The sequence below is a fragment of the Buteo buteo genome, chromosome 8 (assembly GCF_964188355.1).
Source record: "Buteo buteo chromosome 8, bButBut1.hap1.1, whole genome shotgun sequence".
NCBI classification, from domain to species: domain Eukaryota; kingdom Metazoa; phylum Chordata; class Aves; order Accipitriformes; family Accipitridae; genus Buteo; species Buteo buteo.
In genome coordinates this window covers 12,200,355-12,220,124 of record NC_134178.1, presented here as the reverse complement: position 1 = coordinate 12,220,124, position 19,770 = coordinate 12,200,355, and the positions used below count along the sequence as shown (strand labels likewise).

General features: G+C 44.6%; 1 protein-coding gene across 1 annotated transcript; it reads right to left on the bottom strand.

Annotated features, from left to right (window-relative positions):
* Positions 1-1,165: 1,165 nt before the first annotated feature.
* Positions 1,166-18,928, bottom strand: TMPRSS3 (transmembrane serine protease 3). The gene is made up of 13 exons (XM_075034705.1): positions 18,911-18,928; positions 17,344-17,488; positions 15,244-15,354; positions 14,110-14,226; positions 12,175-12,298; positions 10,998-11,123; positions 10,229-10,272; positions 9,300-9,465; positions 8,881-9,050; positions 7,152-7,247; positions 5,840-5,982; positions 4,194-4,346; positions 1,166-1,186 (listed from the first exon to the last, which is right to left on the bottom strand). The coding sequence occupies exons 1-13, from the start codon at positions 18,926-18,928 to the stop codon at positions 1,166-1,168; spliced, it is 1,434 nt and encodes a 477-aa protein (XP_074890806.1).
* Positions 18,929-19,770: the final 842 nt, after the last annotated feature.

Sequence of the window (19,770 nt, the reverse complement as noted above, 5' to 3'; positions counted from 1 at the left end):
CAATTTTGGCTGATATTGAAAAGCTCTGACAATATTATCCATTATTCAGCCTACCTAGTCCCTGGCAATCAATTCTTCAAACTGACAACTTTCATCCCAGGATTTTTACAAGGATTTTTACATCCCAGGCATTTGCCAACCTAACAACACAAGGCTGTTATATTAAAATGGCTAGTAAAACAGGAAAGCAGCACTTCAGATATTTTGTCCCTTGCCTGGCTGGCATCAGTTCATCTGCACCACTGATGTCACTAACAGGTACAAAGAGTGTGGGATCTACATTGTCCTGCCTGCAGAGAAAAGGGGGGAAAACAGGGAAGGCGACTGAGTAGGAGTTCCTTGGTGAACTGTACTACATGACGTGAGCTTGGGAGTATTCAACGGCTATTGCACTGCATGGTGCATCATAGACCAACGATTTTGGCTCTCTAGCCTATTGAAAGGCAGTAAAGAAGCCCCTCTTCCCTTTAAGACTATTCAGTAATCTCAGAATTTTTCAGTAAAGTTACAGCCTGTGTGTTGCTCATCTCAGAGCTATTTACTACAAGAAAACACCTAAGAACTCAATTTTTAGGGACTTTGTTCACAGCCACATGATAAAAGATGTGAATCCAGAAATTTTTTTTTCTAACAAGAGCTGAACATACTCGCCAAATGCTTGCCAAAATTGCCAGCTGCTTGCTTCCTGCTTGCTTTATGGCTTCAAAGAAAGCTGCTGCTGCCTGTGCAACAGAGCATGGATCTTATATATGAATGCTTTCAGGAAAAGTCTTTTTGTAGTCTGGTTTTTGGAAGGTAAGTACTAAAATAATAGCTAGCAACCTGATCTGAAGTTGCTCTAGTCTTTTACTCATGATGCCTGCAAAACTTTATTGTGATACCATAGTGGGTTTTCAGTCTTAGCACTTTCTCTACATATGATATCTGTAGCTGGCAGTAAATACACATACCCATCATCGAGCATCCAGCTGCCTCTACCATCCAAAAGAGGCTGAATGTGTAACAGTTGTCATTAAGTACAGTTACCAGTACCAAAAAGAAATGGTAAAAAGTAGTCTGTAAGAGTACAAAGCTCAGAGCAAGTGTCCAGAAAAGTGTGGTGGGTCCTTCTGTGGGGCTGGAGCCTGATGTGGGTTTTCAGAAGCCCAACACACTGCCGCTCTCCTCAGGTCTGCAGTTCTTCTCTCTGGGAAGCAAAACCAGTTATGCATCTATTTAAATGCTCATGTTGCCACCTATTGAGCTCTGAAAGGGAATGACTGGTTTTTTCCCCTGCTATACTAGGGTCACCAGAGGAACCCCAGGGCTGCTGGAGCCACTTCTGCCAGCTGAAGTTCTTCAGATAAACACACCACCTCGACCGAAGAGGTGTGGTCCAATTCCCATTGCGTACACTGTGAACCTGAGCAAATGCCATCAGCTTCTCTCACCGCTTTAGTTCGCTGGTTCTCAGCCTTGCATGAGCTGAGACAGGAACATAAGGCTCATAAAGAAATATGGTCATGGGGGATGGAGGAATATATTAGTAATAGTGGTAGATACTGCATTCATGGGACACATGCTTACGGGGAGCTAAGTAGGCTTTGAAGGGGTTTGTTTTATTTCCTCTTAGTTGTTCCATTGCTGGTTTCTCTATTTTTTCTTTTTTTTTGCTGGGGTGGGAACCTTTCATGTCTATTCAGATTTAACAGTAGAAGCATAATATTTCTCAGACAGTAATGTATGTAGGTCACTGGCACTCCCCTTAGTGCTATAAACTTTTTGCTTCCTCCCTAGTGGGAGAGCTGTTCAAAATGGAGGCAGCAGAAATTCTGTTCACAGTGTTGGAGAAACATCTTGCTAAATGACATCAACTAATTTTCACCACTTAGTGGAAAGCAATAAAAAACTTTCCTTTGCACTCATAGGAGAGAGCCTTTAGCAAAGTGTTTGTACCCTCCTGAAAATCTGAGAGACAGAAGTGCTTTATTCAGGTTTCAAAACTGGAAATGGGAGATCAGAAAACACAAATGCCTCCTCTTTGATCATGCCTTGCATTAGATGATTAGCCCTGACAGGTGAGCTGTTATAAAGCTAATTTCCAGAAAGAAAGCTTCTAAGGGCATGCTGTTGGCCGGATTCCTTATCTTGCAATTTTGCATCTCTTAGATCAAAATGGATCTCTTTCCTAACTCCTTTGGTAAGCCTTAGCTATGACAATTAATTTGGTTTGAAGAAAGCACAGAAACTTCTGGAGACAAGAAATGAACCCCAGTCCATGGTGAGCAATAGCAGGTAAGAGCAGATCAGGACCATTATGCCACAATACAGATCTGCCAGGTGCAAGCCATTCCCTTTGCCCCATTTTCAAAGGCACACTAGTTCTACTTTCTTTTGGCTTGTTTCAGAGTCCATTAAAAAGTGTCCATGTTTCTATGCTGCAGTTGAAAATCCTTCCTAAGGGAATAAATTGATGAATTAATGTTTACATCTGAAGGATGTCCCTGTGAAAAATTATAACATGTCAGCATTTAGCTAAACAAAGATTTAGCTGTACTTTTTTCCCCTTGATCACTTCTTTATAACGGAGATCTGTGCTTTCATTGGATATGAACTCTTCATTTGAAACATCTGGGCTTCTGTATCTGTAAATGAATCACAATGATGTATATATTTGGGGAGGAAGAAAAAAAAGTAATATTAGAGGTCTTAAAGATTTAGAAATGTTATCCTGTCTTCTTTAACTTTGTTGAGTGACAAATAGGCATGTGATAGCATAAATCTCCATCTGTAATACAGGTTGTGAAGACAGCATGTGTCCTATGATATACAGATGGGAGGCTGAACTGGAATTGCACACAAAACCTTATTTCAGGCATTTCCTTGCCTGTGAATGCTTGATATTGGCACTTTGGTTTGAGGAGGAAGTCTCACATACTTCACAAACGAGACGGGGGCAGGAGTGGTTTCGTCACATACTATCACGGTGGCACAGGCAGCTGTCTGGGCTGGGGGCTGTATTGCTGGTGCTGGAATAGCATCATTGCTATTCATTCATCCATTCATTCATTCATTCCAGCAAACTGGGTGCTGGAATAGCAGCACTGGCTTCACTGTCTGTGAAGACCAGGCTAGAGCAGGATGGGACGTACGCTTTGGTGCCTAGGGGGGCTTTGCCGTGAAGCTAAGAAAATGACAATTAAGAGCCTGTGCATAGGTCTCTGCCCGTGAGCTGTGTGTCTAGGCTCCTGCCAGGGCAGTGGAGGACGGTTCACTTGCCTTGCACACGCACTATCTAGTGCCACTTGAGGTGTCTTAGTGCACTTTGCCTGACCTCTAGCAGTTGGTCCAGAAGGCCTCAGATCTCCCATAGATCCTCTACCCTATATCCCATAGATATCTATCCCATAGATCTCCCTACCATATCTACCTGAGCCATCGCAGGGCATCTGAGACACCCCCACGGGGATGGTGGATACATCATCCCATGGGGATGGTGGATACAAGGGCTAGCTGCAGATCCTTGCCCTTCTGCAGGTACCTGTGAGCCAGGTAGGACAGCCTGGGGTCTCTAAAATGGCTCTAGATGCCTCCCCTTAGACAACAGATCCCTGCCTGGGAGTCCACCTGAAGCACAACGACTCTCCCTGCTGAGCTGACTGAACCCAGCACCTCTCCGGCAGCGCTGGACGGGAGCTGACAGCAGAGGACCTGGTCTCCGGAGAGTGGGAGACCCTCGGGTCAGGTGAAGGTGGCTGCAGCGTCCTCCCACTTCCTTGCCTCTGCTCTCCTTTCCTTCCAGCCAACACCGTCTCCCCCCATCCCATTTCTTTGGCCCACTCAGCTTCTACTCCCCAGGCTTTTTTTTGTAGCAGCCTCACGGCTTCAGGTCAAGTCCCCTAGCTTCTCTTCCCTTGGCCCCCATCTCCTTACTCGGCCCTGTCACACCTCCCTGCTCTGCACCTCCAGGCCCCCTCCCCAATCACTCCCGTGCTCCTCTCCCCTCTCTACCCCTGCCCCTGTGCCCCCCGCATCTCGCTAAGACCCCCACACCCTGCCCTGCCCACGGACCTGCCCCCATCCCCAAACACGCCCTGGGGCCGCACATGCCCGTACGACACAACTGAGCCGGGTTACGCATATGAGCTAAACCCTGTGTGGCTCAGGCGGAGCAAAGCGACGACCGGAGATGGAGAGACGGGGCAAAACCAGACCTCCATCTGTTCGTGTATCCAGTCCAGGAAGGAGGTGGTTCGGCTGTAGACGCCCGGCTTGTTCTTTTCTGCACAGCCCACTCCGAAGCTGGTGGTCCCCACCAACTTCCAGATACTCATATCTTCGCATGCTAAAGGGCCCCCACTATCTCCCTGGAGGACAAAGAATTAAAACAAACGTCAGTGCCCCAGAAAAGGAGGGGAATGTGTATTTGGGGGAGTAGGGGGAGAGGCATAGTCCAGTAATTCGAGGTCTCCTGTTTCTGCTGTGTTCTGGGTCCTGGGAAAAGCGTATGTTACAGCAGAAGTTGGAGACTTCTTAGAGATGTGTATTAGATCTTATTTTTCTTTCCCCAGTTAGCAGTACAGTACAACAGAAGTAATGTTGAAGCCTGCTGTTAAACAACATTTAGGTGCTGGGGAGCGTGCCTGTCCTGCGGGCAGGGCATCGCTAATCTGCAGTCTCCGTGCCATGGTCTTGGTCCCTCACAGCTGCTTCTCTCAAAAAGCTCCTGGCTATTGAGCTGAGCCGAGCCCAGGGCTGCAACAAGAAGTTAGTACCCCACCTCCTTCCCTGCCTGCTCCTGTGTGCAGTCTTGCGCACTGATTTTCTGGCCCTTCCCAGACACATTGCTAAGCAGATTTGACTCAATGGACTCACATCTAAGTACTGAAGACTCCCAATTTATTTTGCTGGGGCAGTTGCCTGCCCTATGAGCAGCAAAGCCAGGACAACAACAGAGAAAAGGGGAGCAGGGCTCATTTTGTCACTTGGAGCCGTATGCTGAATGTGCTCCCTTCGGGCAGCTCTCCCAGGCATAGTGACGTGCTGGTGCCAGGTACCTTGCTGGGACCGTTGTGCAAACCAGTGCTTAAATGAAGATCTATGCACCTAATGCCTTTGCTTTGTCTTGTCCCATGTGTAATTGGGACTGAGCAAATCTGGAAACATGAATTTCCTCCCCAGCCCTTGCTCTTTATCCATGACTAGCTAGGTGAGTCCACATTAGTGTGTATGGGGATGAAACCTGGCACAAGGTGGGCACCATCATGACTCCAACAGTGATTTTTGAATCATCGCCACCCTGCGTTGTGAAGGACCCTCTGAGCCATCACTGCTATGAACCCCTCTCCCCCAGAGTCATTACGAGTCCTCTGAGTTACTGAAACACCTTTCCCTTTCTTCCTTCCCCTGCGTCACTCTACTCTTTCCAAAATCACATGCTTCTGCTTCTCCACTGAGATATGCTTTGGCTGCTTTTCACCACAGGGTTTCTACACCTTGCAGGTCTCCGGAGCTGCTCACAGTGCGGTGCAGTGCACTGCATGGCAATTCAGTGCAGTGCAGAGGCCACAGCCAGGGCAAAGAAAGGATGGCACCATTCTGTAGCACATGCAAGAAGTTAAGAAATGTCTTAAGTAAATTTGGCTTCAGAAGTAGCAGATATGGTCCACAGAAGTATAAGAAGGGAATTGTAGTATATGAATGCGGGCACAGTGACCGATATTCATGGTAAACAGATTAAATGGCAAAACCCCAAATGTTTGCCCAAGAAAAGCCTGGGAGTGCCTTCTGATAACTTATCACTCATGTTTTTCCATTGAAGCTGTTAATGAGCACAGTTGCAGTTTGGAAACTTCCATACCTGGCAGGTGTCTACCCCTCCCTTTAGGAAACCGGCACAAAGCATTGAAGGAGTTATGATCCCACCGTAGACATCCCTGTGATTGCAAATTGTATTAGAAATCAGAGGAACACCTGCATAATTCATGGTGTCAGATGTATCACCTGTTGAAAAAACAAAAAAAAAAAAAAGAAAAAAACTCTCTACCTTTGAAGTTAATCTCTATTTATAAACAGAAATTATTTTAGTATATGAAGAATTGGCAAGCAAGGATGAAAGAAATATGGTTAATATGACAACATATAAGTAAGGCAACTAGGTGTCTCATCACTTACAGAATCCAGTAACCAACAACTCTGTAATTGGTTGGTTACTGGGTGGTATATATGGATGGTTGGTTATCATGGTATATAATATAAAGCTGTACCTTATATGTTTCTGCTTCAAAGTAGACAATCAATGACAGTAATGAACTTAAAAGCTAATTGGACCCTGTCTTCAATACTAGTGCGAAAACTTATTTTGAATCTATTGCCTGTTCTCTTAGTCAACAAATCATCTGCAAACATCTGATTTATTTTATTTTTCATTTTATTTTATTTTATTCAGCGTCTGAATGGATCATTTCTATAAATGGGAGTATTTGCACACTGTCTATTGTCAATTTATAGCTGACTTTTTATGTGGTAAACCTTGCTTTCATTTTTTTCCCACCTTTTGCCATTGTCTGTGTGTGAGGTAATATGCTGTTCTTGTTCTCTGAACAATGCTAACACGTTAAATGAGATGAATGAAGAATGATAAAAAACAATGACCTGAGAACTCAAGCATTTTCACATGAAAGTGATTTGGTATGTATTACTGATTAACATGGCCTGTGAGTCATGGAAAAAAAAAATATAAATCTGTTCTTCTTTGTGACATTGTTCACAGATTCAATTTCTGCATCATCCAACCTGCCTGAAAATTTGTACATGCTTTCTCTGAAAACATGGATGGTCTATTCTTGCATTCATGCTGAGCTTTCTGTGCTTGAAGTTGTAAAGGACACAGCCTGTTTGACTGAGGCTGAGTACAAGATTGTGGGCAGTGCTGCTGTCTACATGTCATTTTCAACCTTTTCACAGAGTGTACCCATCTATTCCTTGTGATAAGGGTTTGTACAGCACTTTTGCAATTCCAGCTAAGCATGAGATTTAGCAATATGTCTTCTTCTCCCCCCCCAAGATATTCCAGAAAATCTAATGTTAAACAATGCTCCAACCAAATCCTGTATTTACTGTATGTGAGATGTTTTCATGTAGTGTAATCAACAGCAGACCATTTCAAATACCTCCTTCCACAGTTGCTCCCCATCCTGATACCCAACACATTTTCCCTTCTGGGAACTGTTCACCAAAATTAGGCAGACAAATTGGCTCTATGTGACCTATTTTTAAAAACAGAGAGAGAAGAGAGAATCGCTTTTAAAATTTAGCAAAAAACCTGTTTGACTCAGTAAAACTCGAGGATTTGGCTTGCTGTGACCTTGTTATGAACACCACCCACTCCCCACACAAATAGCCTGGCAGTTCGGCAGGTCTTTTGCCTTACAGCCAATACCATAGTTTTGGAACAGTACCCACACCAGACCTAAGTAGTTTCAAGAATAAAGCAACAGAAGGAGGTGTTGGCAGGTCAATAAACTGAAGAATGAGCAAACAAGAAATGCACGGCGTACACAGCTGATGGGCAGATCAAAGACCCGATGGCATTTCTGGCCTTGGCTAACCACGCCGCGACTACACGGCACCTCCTAACACGTTTTGTGCGGTGGCACGTACAAAGAGCCGTCTGCGCACATCTCTGCGCTCTTCTGAAGGGACAACAAGATGTCCAGGGTGCTCTTCGCTTCCCACCCATCAGCTCATGGAGTTTCAGTGTCTCTGCACTCCGGGGCACTGAATTGCCGTGCCTCAAACAGTGTTTGGTGCTTGCAGGGCCAACTGTGATGTGTCGAGATGAGCTGGCACTGAGCGAAGGGATGGAAGATACGAGGTATTACTGGCAACTCCTAGTGGTTCAGCTCTCCACAGTGCAACGATCCCAGCTCAAAGCATCAAGCCCCCAGCATGGAACCTCCAAGCCCCCCCGAGGCTGCCCCCAGCCGCCCAGGGCATAGTGGGTGTCTCGCTCAGGTGTGGAACCATTACTGTTCTTGACAGCATCCCAGACTTATTCCCGAGCAAAAGAAAACAGCACTAGATGAGATATAAACCAGAACAAAATCAAGCTTAATTTTCATTCGAACTGGAAGTTTAAAGTATTTCGAGGGAATTGATTTAGGAACTGACAGTCTAGATGCATTACAGAGAGCCAGCTACCCATTGCAGAGAGCTCACAGGGATTAGGAGGTATTGGCAGGTGATCATTTAAATTCATACAATATTATCATACGTTATTTCAATTCACTGTGCCAGCTGTAGGTAGCATCCTGCTGAGAAAATAAAAGTAGTTTTAATTTAAAAGCTTCATTATATTTGAATTGCCTTTTCTTCTCTTTGAAATTTAAGCTTGATTTTCAGCTTTGGACACTGCTGGATCTCCCTATACTCACAGAAAGGACGTGATAAAAATCTCTGTGACCTACAAGTAAAATGAGGTAGGGCATTTATTTTAGATAGGAAAAATATTTAGAAAGAAGAACGTTAATGCTTGCCTGTTATTAAATGCCTTCAGTAAGCCAATACCAGAATGGACTGGGAACATTTTGCAGAGCCCTGTGACCACATTGTTGCTTTCTGTGCCTGGATATCGAGCACAGAGGAATTCCTGATACTGAGGCCGGAGGGTTTCTGCCGGTGCAGTCTGAACAGGGATCGCTGCCTTGCCATCACAGCCGCAGGCTGGCTACATCTACGCTGCACATCTCACTGCTTTCAGAGGTGGTGGGGATCCACTCAACTGTCCTGGGCCACGCACAGTGTGCCAACAGAAATTTCGCTGTCTGTACCAGGAAAGACCCTTCTTGCTTTTAGCTAGAAAGTTGGGAAAGTCAAGTGAAAGCTAACAGAAAGAATTACCATTGAGGGTAAGCGGTGCTGTCAGTTTCATCAGCGCTATATCATTTCCCATTGTCTTGGGTTTATAATTGCGATGGTATATAATTTTTTCCACCGAATATGGGTGAACCTCGGTGTCTTGCTGAGTCACAAAACCAACCTGCACACTCCACGAGCTCGGCAAGTACAGGCTGAAACAAAGAGGTAGGAGAGAGAGAGACTTTTTTTCAGTAAAGACTTGCACTCTTGCAAGAAGAGAGAGAGATACGGTTTAAATGTTACGGAGTAAGCCCATGAAGTAAAGATAACCCAATCTCTCCTGCAGTTTATTTTTAAGAGAAAGCACAGTGCATTCGCCCTCCTCTGCAGTGGTCCCCCACGCAGACCTGCTGCCAGCAGGGTCAGTGGGAGCCCCCCAACAAGGTGATTTATGGACTTACTCGTAGACGCAGTGGGCGGCTGTGATGATCCAGCGCGGGGTGATGACGGACCCTCCGCAGAGGTGGTGCCCGTGGAACTGCAGGCTGACCTGCCAGGGCCACTGACGGGGGGAGGACGCGTTGCCCCCCACGATCCGTGGCCCGTAGCTGGCCCGCGTCCCACACTCTGCCAGAAAGCAAAGGTTATGGTGCACGGAGGAAACGCAGGCATGGTTTTCGTCCCCTTCAGCCTCTACTCCCAGCCTTGCTGAGGTTGGGAGGTCTCTGCAGCAGGACCGTCCCCATCACCGTGGCCCACATCTCGGGCTGTGGCTGCCCCCAGAGGTTTCTCCTCCTCCCTCCCATCCCTGCAGCATCATGTCTGGCAGCCGGTATGGGGGCTGTGGGGCTCGCATCTTCTCCCCTGCGGTCGTAGCGCTCAGCTGAGCTGTAAACCCCACTGTTCTGCCCTCCTTAAATGCAAAGGGTGCAAGGGGCCCCCATAGGCAGGCTGAAGCATCTCCCCTCCCCTGGTGATTATTTTGCCGTTGTTTTTTTGACTTTTCATATCCCAATCTGAAAACTAGCTGACATGGAGAGGTGCGGGATGAAAGTTCAAATGTTAAGACTGAACTTCCCTTTCCCTGTTGAGATGGCAAAGAGTTGGATTTACAGCATCAGTCCATGGACTCAACTCACAAACCTTAAACGTCTGCTTCCTACTGTGATTCTCACCAAAATGCTCCTGCTACCTGATGCTCCCAAACTGCCCTCCCAGACTATTCTTACTTTCTGAAATTCTTTTCAATTTTATATAAGAAATACAATTTTTCTTTGATGTGATAAACTGACAGTATAGTATGCCCTCAGTACACAATTCCTTCCAGTTCTTGCCGTGCAGTGGATGAAGGACAGTTTCTGATTTTATTTTCCCTTTTCCTGATTCTTACCCAAACATTTTAAGATGATCACATTGCCAGAAGTACATTCCTCTCTAAGATGAAAAGACAGTGCAGTATTAGTTCCAATTCACAAATACTTTTTTTTTTCCAATATTGTGTCATCTTCCTGTACAGCTATGTGCACATCAATATAAGTAACTCATATATTGAAAGAAGTACAAAGTCATGTACTCATCCAATCTACTTAGGACATTTAGCTGAAATACTTAAGTTAGGAGCTTAGACACCATCAGGAGCCTGCAGACCATATGCTGCCCTGCTGAAGACTGCTTCACTCTTACACGAGGGGAGGCTCATTAGCAATTTTCAACATGTGATCTCCTTGGATCCATAGCTTGCTTCTCAGTGAAAGGTAACTAAGAAAAACAAGCAATTGTCAGGAGGAAGAAATAGACCATAAAAGGTTCATAAGCCCACTGGGAAATATCTAGGGATCTGTAAACTGAAACAAACTGCATCACAATGGAAAAAGATAAGAGCCTGGTGTCTATTCATTTGCAAAAAAAGGGATCATGGGACAAAAAGGCTTTTCAAATAGCTCATTTTAAAGCCTTTGTTGATTTTAATGGGCCTTGGATCAGGCTTTTAATTCGTATTACAGCAAGGCTGGTACTGAACCTTGGTCTATGATGCATAACATCCCCAACCACCTATGAAGTACTACATGCCTGAAAAAATAGGCAACAATCTCAAACTATTAGTAATTCTCCTTTACTGATTGCTCTCTTTCTGTCAGAATGAACAAGCTGAGGCATACCTGAGGTTTGTTGCGTTGTGCAGGGATGTCACTTGATCAGCTGATAACCAGTGGCTGAGGGACACAAAATGTCTTTGAAACTGTTTTTCAACTGCAGCCACGGGCAGGTAACCTGAACTCACGTAACTGCAAATAAACCATAAACACAGCTTTCTCAGACAGCATTTCAGTAATCTGTTGAAATAAATCAGCGGTTCGGCTAATGAAAACCCAGTGTAGCAACCACAATAATTGGATTCTGACAATTCATGAAGTAATCCTATCCTCCCCAAGAAGTACCTCTTACAATGTACATGTATTTTTGCCATAATCACGTGTTGAAATCACACATGCTGAGAGGCATTTAGCTGGCAGAGAAAGTAAATTTTAATTCTAATATTGTAATAAAGCTTTTATTGTAACTGGTTGGCACATTTCCTGAAACACTAACAAGCTCATTGTCTCATTTTTCTAGAGTTATGTTTTGCAGCAGGGAGGATGAATAATTTGTAATTTTTTTCCTGTCTTTTTTGGTGAACAATTGAGATGAATTTTATCCTAAAGGCAACAAGTATTTATTAAAAGAAGCTTTATACTGTTAAATATATTGTGCAGAAATCAGAATGACACCATTGTAAGAAATAACAAAGCATCACTGCAAGTCACAACTTCAAACTCTTTCTCAGTTGTGAAAGTTTGTGAAATAAGTGGCATTTTTCAGGAATGGTATCAACCCAGTAAGAATCCCCTTGCCAGGTTCTTCTCTAATTGTGAGGTGGGCCTTAATTCCTAACAGATGTCATGACTTGAATTGTACATATGATTTTTCTACAGAGGAAGTAAAAGAGATGGAAAATGCTTATATGTTTTTTAGTGCCTCTCTGACAGGCTGTAAGCTACTCGAGAGACAAGTAGGATTCAGGCACCTGCACCCCATAGGGAAGATTTAACCAAACCATTGTATTTAGCCATCATCCAGGATTTATAGCAGTAATAAATGGTATTTGCGGTGCATAAGTATTCAGGACCATTTCCCACATCATTGCAAATCTCCTCAACCATATTGTTCACAAAGGTGAATTGTTAAACCCGTTTTTCTTTCTAAGCACAGACTAATACAAGATTTCATTAGAAAGGTTGAAAACCTCAGAGTTTGTTCAAAATGCCAAACAGGGTTTCTTCCATTTTGTGTTCATACCTCGAGAAACCCAGGTGTTTGCAGGTAGTATTTCCATACTCTGCTTTCCAGTCGTCAGAGCAGACCGTTCGCCAGGATCCAGAAGTGAACACTTGCAGCACTGCTTTCTTGCCACTCAACCTGACTTTGAGATTCAGGAGAAGAAAAGCCTGAGTGAGTTGTGAGGAAGAACCACCGGGTACACAACAGCATCAATGCACCACTGCGGCATCCGCATTTCTTGGCTCACTGAGTTTTTGCTATTTGTCTTTTTCATCGCTTGGATCCTTCGACAGAATTTTTCTGTGCCTTTTTTCTTCCCTCTTAAGGAAGGGAACCAAGGCACGCTGAGCTAGAACAGCCAGGAGGAAAAATTCTAGGCTCATGGGAATGGGTAGGGGATGGTAGCTCTAATACAGACGGTGAGCGCTGCCTTGCCCTCCAGCGAGCCTAAGCAAGTCTTGCTGATTGCAGTGAGTTGGAGCTGCAAGTACTGGGCACCATGGAATCTTACGATCAAGACACATGATGAGAGGTGGTTGACACCTCCCGCGCTGCACAGCACAGTCAGAGAGGTGGATGTGTTTGCACCCTGCCGTCCCTGGGCTCCCGTGGAGTTTCCTACCTGCTTCCCTCTGCACAAATGGGGCTGGCGTGTCTGGGCTGATATGAGCGTGTAAAGGCTGGGGAGAGGAGAGATGCACAGGTTGGGAGCTCGTCTCCCAGGGACTCCCATGTCAGCCCAGTTCTGCCTGGCACAGCCCTTCCCCACGGGCAGCTCTTCACACCAGCCTGGCCCATGGACCCGGCACTGCTGCCAACTGTGCTGCCTCCGGCCAAGAGACCGATGGGGAAATACTGCCGGGGGCCCAGAGACAGAGCCATCACCCCCGGTCCTTTTGTCCTGCGTGTCGCCATGTCCTCCTCACGCCTGCCCCCCGCACCAGCGCCGCTGCCGGGGCGCAGGGCCCTGGATGAGGAGGAGGCACCTGGACTTGGGAGAGTCCATGTCTACCTGGTCTTCCCAGGGAGAAGGGAGGCCATGCACGTGGTCACTGCCGGATGGGGGGTTCCCCGCAGGCACCCACGGGCCAGCGTTATGGCACTGCAAAGGCAGACATTTTGCCCACAGACTCCACTGAGGCCTGAAGCCTCCCTGGGGAAAACACGCCACAGGTTGAAAGGATTGTGGGGGGTTAGCTGCAGCCAAATGCTCGTGGTTCTTGTCGTTCCTCGTGCTGCACAGACAGAAAGCCGTGCTGCCTCCTTGCCTGTAGGTGCAGGAGTCAGAATTACAAGTGCACTGATCTAAAAATAAGTTATTCTGTTTACTAATATTAGAGTCCTTTCCCTCCAGTGGCTGCAAACACCACAGTCATCTTCCATAGCACGGGACAGGGGGGGACCATTTAAAATGGCCCTGTGATTCCCTAAACCGTTACAGAGAGAAACTCAGGCATGGGAGCATACATTTCACACATGAAGCAGCAAACTCCACAGTACTCAATGCACAACAGGCAGTGCTGATCACTCCCCTTCCCATGTCCCCTAAGATAATAACAGGCTTTTGCAATCTTCAAAAATGACACAACACAACTGTGTGCCGGTGAATACAGAGAGTGCTGTATATGCACACCATAACGCAGTGTTGGTATATCTTGCAGGCAGAGGAAATGTTAGCAGTCAAAAAGCATCTAGATTTCTAATGGGGAAACATGCCCGATATGGCAGTAGCAGTATTCAGCAATCATCACATTTACCTTAAGAGCAGTCTGATTTCTCAGAAACTGTAAATCAATACCTCAGAGAGGTTGTTCTTCTGAAGTGGTGATTTAGATAATCCATCAGTCTCTACCTTTCTTGTCTCACCCAAACTCTTTACAACATGCATTTCTTGATAATGTGCCAGATGCTACAGGAGGAGGTAGGAGGGATTTATAATCAAATTTAAATTACCACATCCGTACTCATCCTCCCCTTCTTTACAGTTGAAGACACCATTGCACCTGGCTGATTTCTGGATACACTTAAAGGATGATCGGCAGCGAAACTTCCCAATGCAGTTGTATTGGACTAACAAGAATGAAAGAAAACAGGGTGATGAAAACACACTTGGATATTAATTTAACACTTCTGACTTCCATTATCTGGCCAGATTTCTGTCTTGCTAAGGAAAAGACAACTCCTGCACTCTAGGAACTTTTGAAATACAACCTGGAGGTTGCCACATGGTGCTGCTAAACTTATCCATTAGTAATGACTCGTAGGATGAGTCAGCCTTGTTGTCTGTGCTTACTCCTTCCCAGCTCCCTCTACCAAGTTTATGTTTCACCCCAGAGCGAGTTTTTCCCTGGTGCCTCAGCCCCTCAGCAGCAAAGCAAGGAGACTGTCCTGGTTTCAGCTGGGATGGAGTTAATTGTCTTCCTAGTAGCTGGTACAGTGAGCGGCTGCGTGGTGCTTAGTTGCTGGCTGGGGTTAAACCACAACAGTCCTTGCAAGGGTCTCCCTTGCAAAACATGGCCAGTGCACTCTCTTCCTGAGGGGATGCCTCAACCTCCAGCAAGCTTATTCCCATTGCAGGTGTGAAGGCACTGCTCTAACAGCAACACATTTGGTACCTAAACCTGGGCAGGTCACACTTTCCAGTTGCAACTAAACTCATTCTGCATTTTCTTTTCCTTTGTAGAAGTTGTTTGTGATAGGGGAAAGTTCTTTAATTCTTTGAGAATTAACAAACTTAGAGAACTGAATTATAGGACAAAAATATGATGTGTGCTACCTGAAGCCTCCCCCAGTTTCTAAACTCTTAGCTCACCACCCAAGGGGAATCAATGAAGTTTTACTAGACAAAGGTTTCCTGGAGCTGTGGGTTCCTCAGTGTTGTTAATATTACACCAATCCTCTCATGAGTGCCAGATCTATTTTGTCCCTACATGTAAATAAAATTTAAAGCCATCACATCAACAAGATTTTTTGCTTCAGCAAACAAGCCACAGTAGCAGTTTAATTCCATCCTAAGTAAAAGGCTCATGAAAAATTAAGCATTTGAATGGTTAAGAGAGAACTTAATGAATAACTAATTGTACTCACCTCCCAGGCCAATGGCAACTGCTAGGATTACTGCGAGGAATAAACCACAGATATATGGAAAGTATTTTAAGGAGGTAAAAACATGGCACATTGAAGGTGATTCAATATCTCCTAGAAGCCAAACAGAGAGAACAGCTTCTGTGAAGTTAAACCAGCTTGAGTTTGCAATGAAAAAGATTTATCTAACATTAAACTAGATGGCAGTACTAACACCTGCATACACTTTGTGAGCTGACCTGACCCGGAGTGGTTCGGTTCCCCCAGCTCAGGGGCTGAGAAGGCTCCAAGTGCTTTGGAGGTGGCTGGTGCTCTCAGACAGCGCTTCAGCATTTGTCTCGCAAGGGGTCTGAATCGTACCCTTACAGAGCACCTGGCCTGTCCTCAATGCAATCGAGAATATGAGCTCTAAATTTTTATTTTCCTGGGCTACATCACATTGCGAGCGTTAGAAGTATACAAGCACCTCTCCTGAAAACATGAGTCCCAGAATAAAAATGAAATTCAGATCTGTTTTGTTTGTGTAATCAAACCTGTGTGCAGGGTACAGGTATACTCTCTGAAGACTTCAGAAAGCTCAAGTGGACTAATAAATTCTTTCAGTGGAAGTAGCAAAGAACAAACTAGTTTGAGTCTCCTCCTTATGACTGTTCCTGTCTGTGATGCCTTCTGACTCTTGCTGGTACCAAGCCTGCGGTCCCAGTGCTCCCTCCAGCCATAGCCCCAGCTGGACACTGCTCTGAGCACTGTGTCTGGGACAACAGAAATCCTGCGACAAGGACAGAGGCCACAGAGCTCTGGCTTGTGCACCAGGGAGCTAAGTCCTGTGCATGATGCATTCCTCCAGAGTTGGAGTAACAGAGGCACAGAAACAAGTAAGAGGAGCCTAAAGATTCGAACAGGAGCAAGGATATTGGAAAAAGACAGGACTAGCTAGTAAATAGGTGTTCAAGACAAGAAGGAGGAAAGTCACTGGTCCTTTTGGACTTGGAAGCAAGGTTAACTGAAAATGATAGAAAGCTAAATTTGCAAAAAACGGGACCCCCAAACTAGTCTTGAAAAATGTGAGGAAAGGCTATAGTTTTGCTATAAAGACAAGGAGACACCTGAGCAATGGTTCAAGCCTGAGTTTTGAGTTTTCAAGGAAAAAAGATGCATACAAAGTTAAAATTTATATCAGGAGTAATTGCTGAATACATTTCATGAGCTGGACGAGTCCTGTTCACCAACTACCTCCATAGCTGACCTCAACTTAGTGATATTGTCAATCTGGAAGACAGCAACAGATTCCACTGAAAATAATGAATGGTTCACTTGTTTCAAGTGTATTCTGATATACAAAGGGCAAACTGTGGGAAAATAGCATACACAGCTCGGTCATGGGCACACATAGGAACTGGCAGAACCTTGTCTTCAATTATAATTCATGCAGCTCTTAACCTCCTCATTCTTCAAGCTTTGAGTTTGAGATTGGCAGACACTTAAAATTGGTCAAGGATGAGGAGTGTCTCCCAGTGCTTATAGACTGACAAGTAAATCCCAGCCTACACAGACTCTCTCAGCAGCAGCTGAATAACTGATGTTGGCAATGGAGTTGGTGTCTGGTATGCCAAAAATCTTAGACAGCTGTAGTAGCTAATGGACTAGAAAATTAAATTGCTCTATTTTCATCCTTGATGCTCAGCCTGTCCCTGTTGGAGTTAATGATTATTTTTGCCACTAAACCTATGGGAAGTAGCAAACATGCATGCTATTCCTCCAACGCTGCTGTAATTGTATATTCAGTTTTTCAATAGACCAATTTCCACGTTGGTAAAATTTCAAATAAGCCATTCAAAAATGTGTCTGAAAAGCGTGGGCAAATATTTGCTATGTGGCTGAATAATCTGGCTGTGAAAAATGCTTGCGCATGCAAGCTGACACAAGAAGTCATCACCTGTTAATATCCTGGCAAACCTCACGGCTGGGGGAGTGAGGTTGTGTTTCTTCTTCCTCTAAGGGATTGTTTTCTCTGACTGAGTGGGCTAGCATAGTTTTACAAGGCTAAAGACCTACATTAGCCATTTAGATTACAAAGGTCAAAAAGCTGTGCCGTATCCCTACCAGATCCATCTGCAGTGGGGTCCACTTTTCCTTGTGGTATGCAGAAAAATCTTTTGAAGGAAAACTGAATTTCTGGTACTGGTGGTTCATCTTCTGTAATAGAGATGATTTCAAGACTTCCAGTAGTGGGATTTGTCTCTTGTACCTGACTCAACGGGAGAAAAAAGAAAAAAAGAAGATAATCACCTTGTAAAATGTTATCATAGAATCATAGAATGGTTTGGGTTGGAAGTGGCCTTTAAAGGTCATCTAGTCCAAGCCCCCTACAATGAGCAGGGACATCTTCAACTAGATCAGGTTGCTCAGAGCCCCGTCCAACCTGACCTTGAATGTTTCCAGGAATGGAGCATCTACCACCTTTCTGGGCAACCTCTGCCAGTGTTTCACCACCCTCGTTGTAAAAACTTTCTTCCTTGTATCTAGTCTAAATCTACCCTTCTTTAGTTTAACGCCATTAGTCCTTGTCCTATCATGACAGACCCTGCTAAAAAGTTTGTCCCCATCTTTCTTATAAGCCCCCTTTAAGTACTGAAAGGCCTCAATAAGGTGTCCCTGGAGACTTCTCTTCTCTAGGCTGAACAACCCCAAGTCTCTCAGCCTGTCCTCACATGAGAGGTGTCCCATCCCTCTGATCATTTTTGTGGTCCTGCTCTGGACCCGCTCCAGCAGGTCCGTGTCTTTCCTGTGCTGAGGGCTCCAGAGCTGGATGCAGAACCTTGTTACATACTCAACGTTCATGAGAGGAGCTCTTACAATTAATTTACCAGCAAACTACTGAAGTTAATTTTTGTTCAAATTTCTCTAAGCACCATAGATACCTTTAATAACTCACACTGGGGGTGTGAATCCATCCTCTGCTCTTTAATTGCAATAGGAAACAAGAGAAAGACTAAAAAGTATATGACACCTGCACAGCACCTGACAGGATACTCACGCAGGGGCTCACTGAATTTTACTCCAGAAAACCTTTGATCACTTTCTACACAGTGAAAAACAAAACAGGCTACAGTAGAATTCAGGGTAAATAGATTTGAAATGCTAATTTCTGAGTCCGGTTCTGCACAACGTCACTGGCAAAAGGAATCAGATTTTTGAGCTCACAGTGATGTGAAATAGGTCTAGCCTTGTTAAAGACAGTGGAGCTGGTAAGCTGCAAAAGCAGTGTGTTTGCAGAGTCAGTCCCAGAAAATGCTTACAGTGACACATTATAGGCAAAGAATACCTGTTTTGTCTGTGAACAGTATATCTTTAAGTCACCTGGAATATCTTTTCACCTTTCAGCAAACAACTAAAATAAGATTTCTATTCTTTCATTTGATAAAATTTCATGTACATTTCAATGAACATAAATTAAATTTTATATAGAATCTGCTAGCTTTAAGGCAGAGAAAAGGACAGCTTGCTGTGCATGATTTTTAAATATTAAAAAAAAAAAAAAAGCCTTCTAACTCGTACGTGAGTTGTCCATCAGGAAACAAAACAGCATTGTGAAGTATACTACACGAAAGCTAAACACTGATGTGGCATTTGTTTAGAGGATATCACATGCTCCTAAAGCTTCACTCACCTCTTCCTGAGAAGTCATAGTTAAAAGCAAAACTGTTTTCTTTCTTCATTATCAAAAGAAACCAAAAGGAAATTCTGAGGTTGCTAAGCCAGTCTGCTCTGGAAAGGTTCTCACTGAGCTGCCCACAGCTGCCTGTTCAGTTATCTGCTGCATACGGCATTATGGCAGCAGCCTGTGTAATTCAACCTGGTGAGGGTATCAGGTAGCCCTGGATGGCATGGCTACGGAAAGGGGAAGATAAAAATTCAGCATGCTTTTTAACTAGCCTAAGAGTGTCAGGTAATATTGTAGTATTTGCAAACCTTTCTGTAACCCCTCAGCAAAGGAGCACCACAAACTGCACAGGCTCCCGCTTGCTCCTCTTTTATCAAAACTCGTGCAGCTGAGAAGTCTGCTGACAGCTGTGGGTGGCAGAAGGCAGAAGCCCCAGGTGCTCCATCTCTTCGGCACACGAGGCCCATGGGTTCCCCTTGCTCTTCCTTCCCTTGCTTTAGCCCTTGCTGTGTGCTTGCAGCAAAGCGCACACTTAAAGAGGGTTTTTGAAAAAGACCCATGCTTTACTTATGGATAACTTTTATAATTAAATATTGCACAATATTCTGGAAGTACTTTGCAAGCAGTATCTCACTTTTCTGAAGTATCAGCTCATTTGTACTCTGGGATCTAGAAAATGAAAATGTATGCTTAGCTTCATAAAATGCTCAAGAATAGTAATAATTTGGCTTGGGTTTTTTTAGTAAGAAGAGAGATTGATGATAGAGGGGATGGTGGAAGGAAGAAGGAGGAGGAGAGTTGAAGCAAAAAGCCATGGCAGTGTAAGTGAAACAAGGCTCCTGAGAGACGAGGGAAGAAATAAAGTT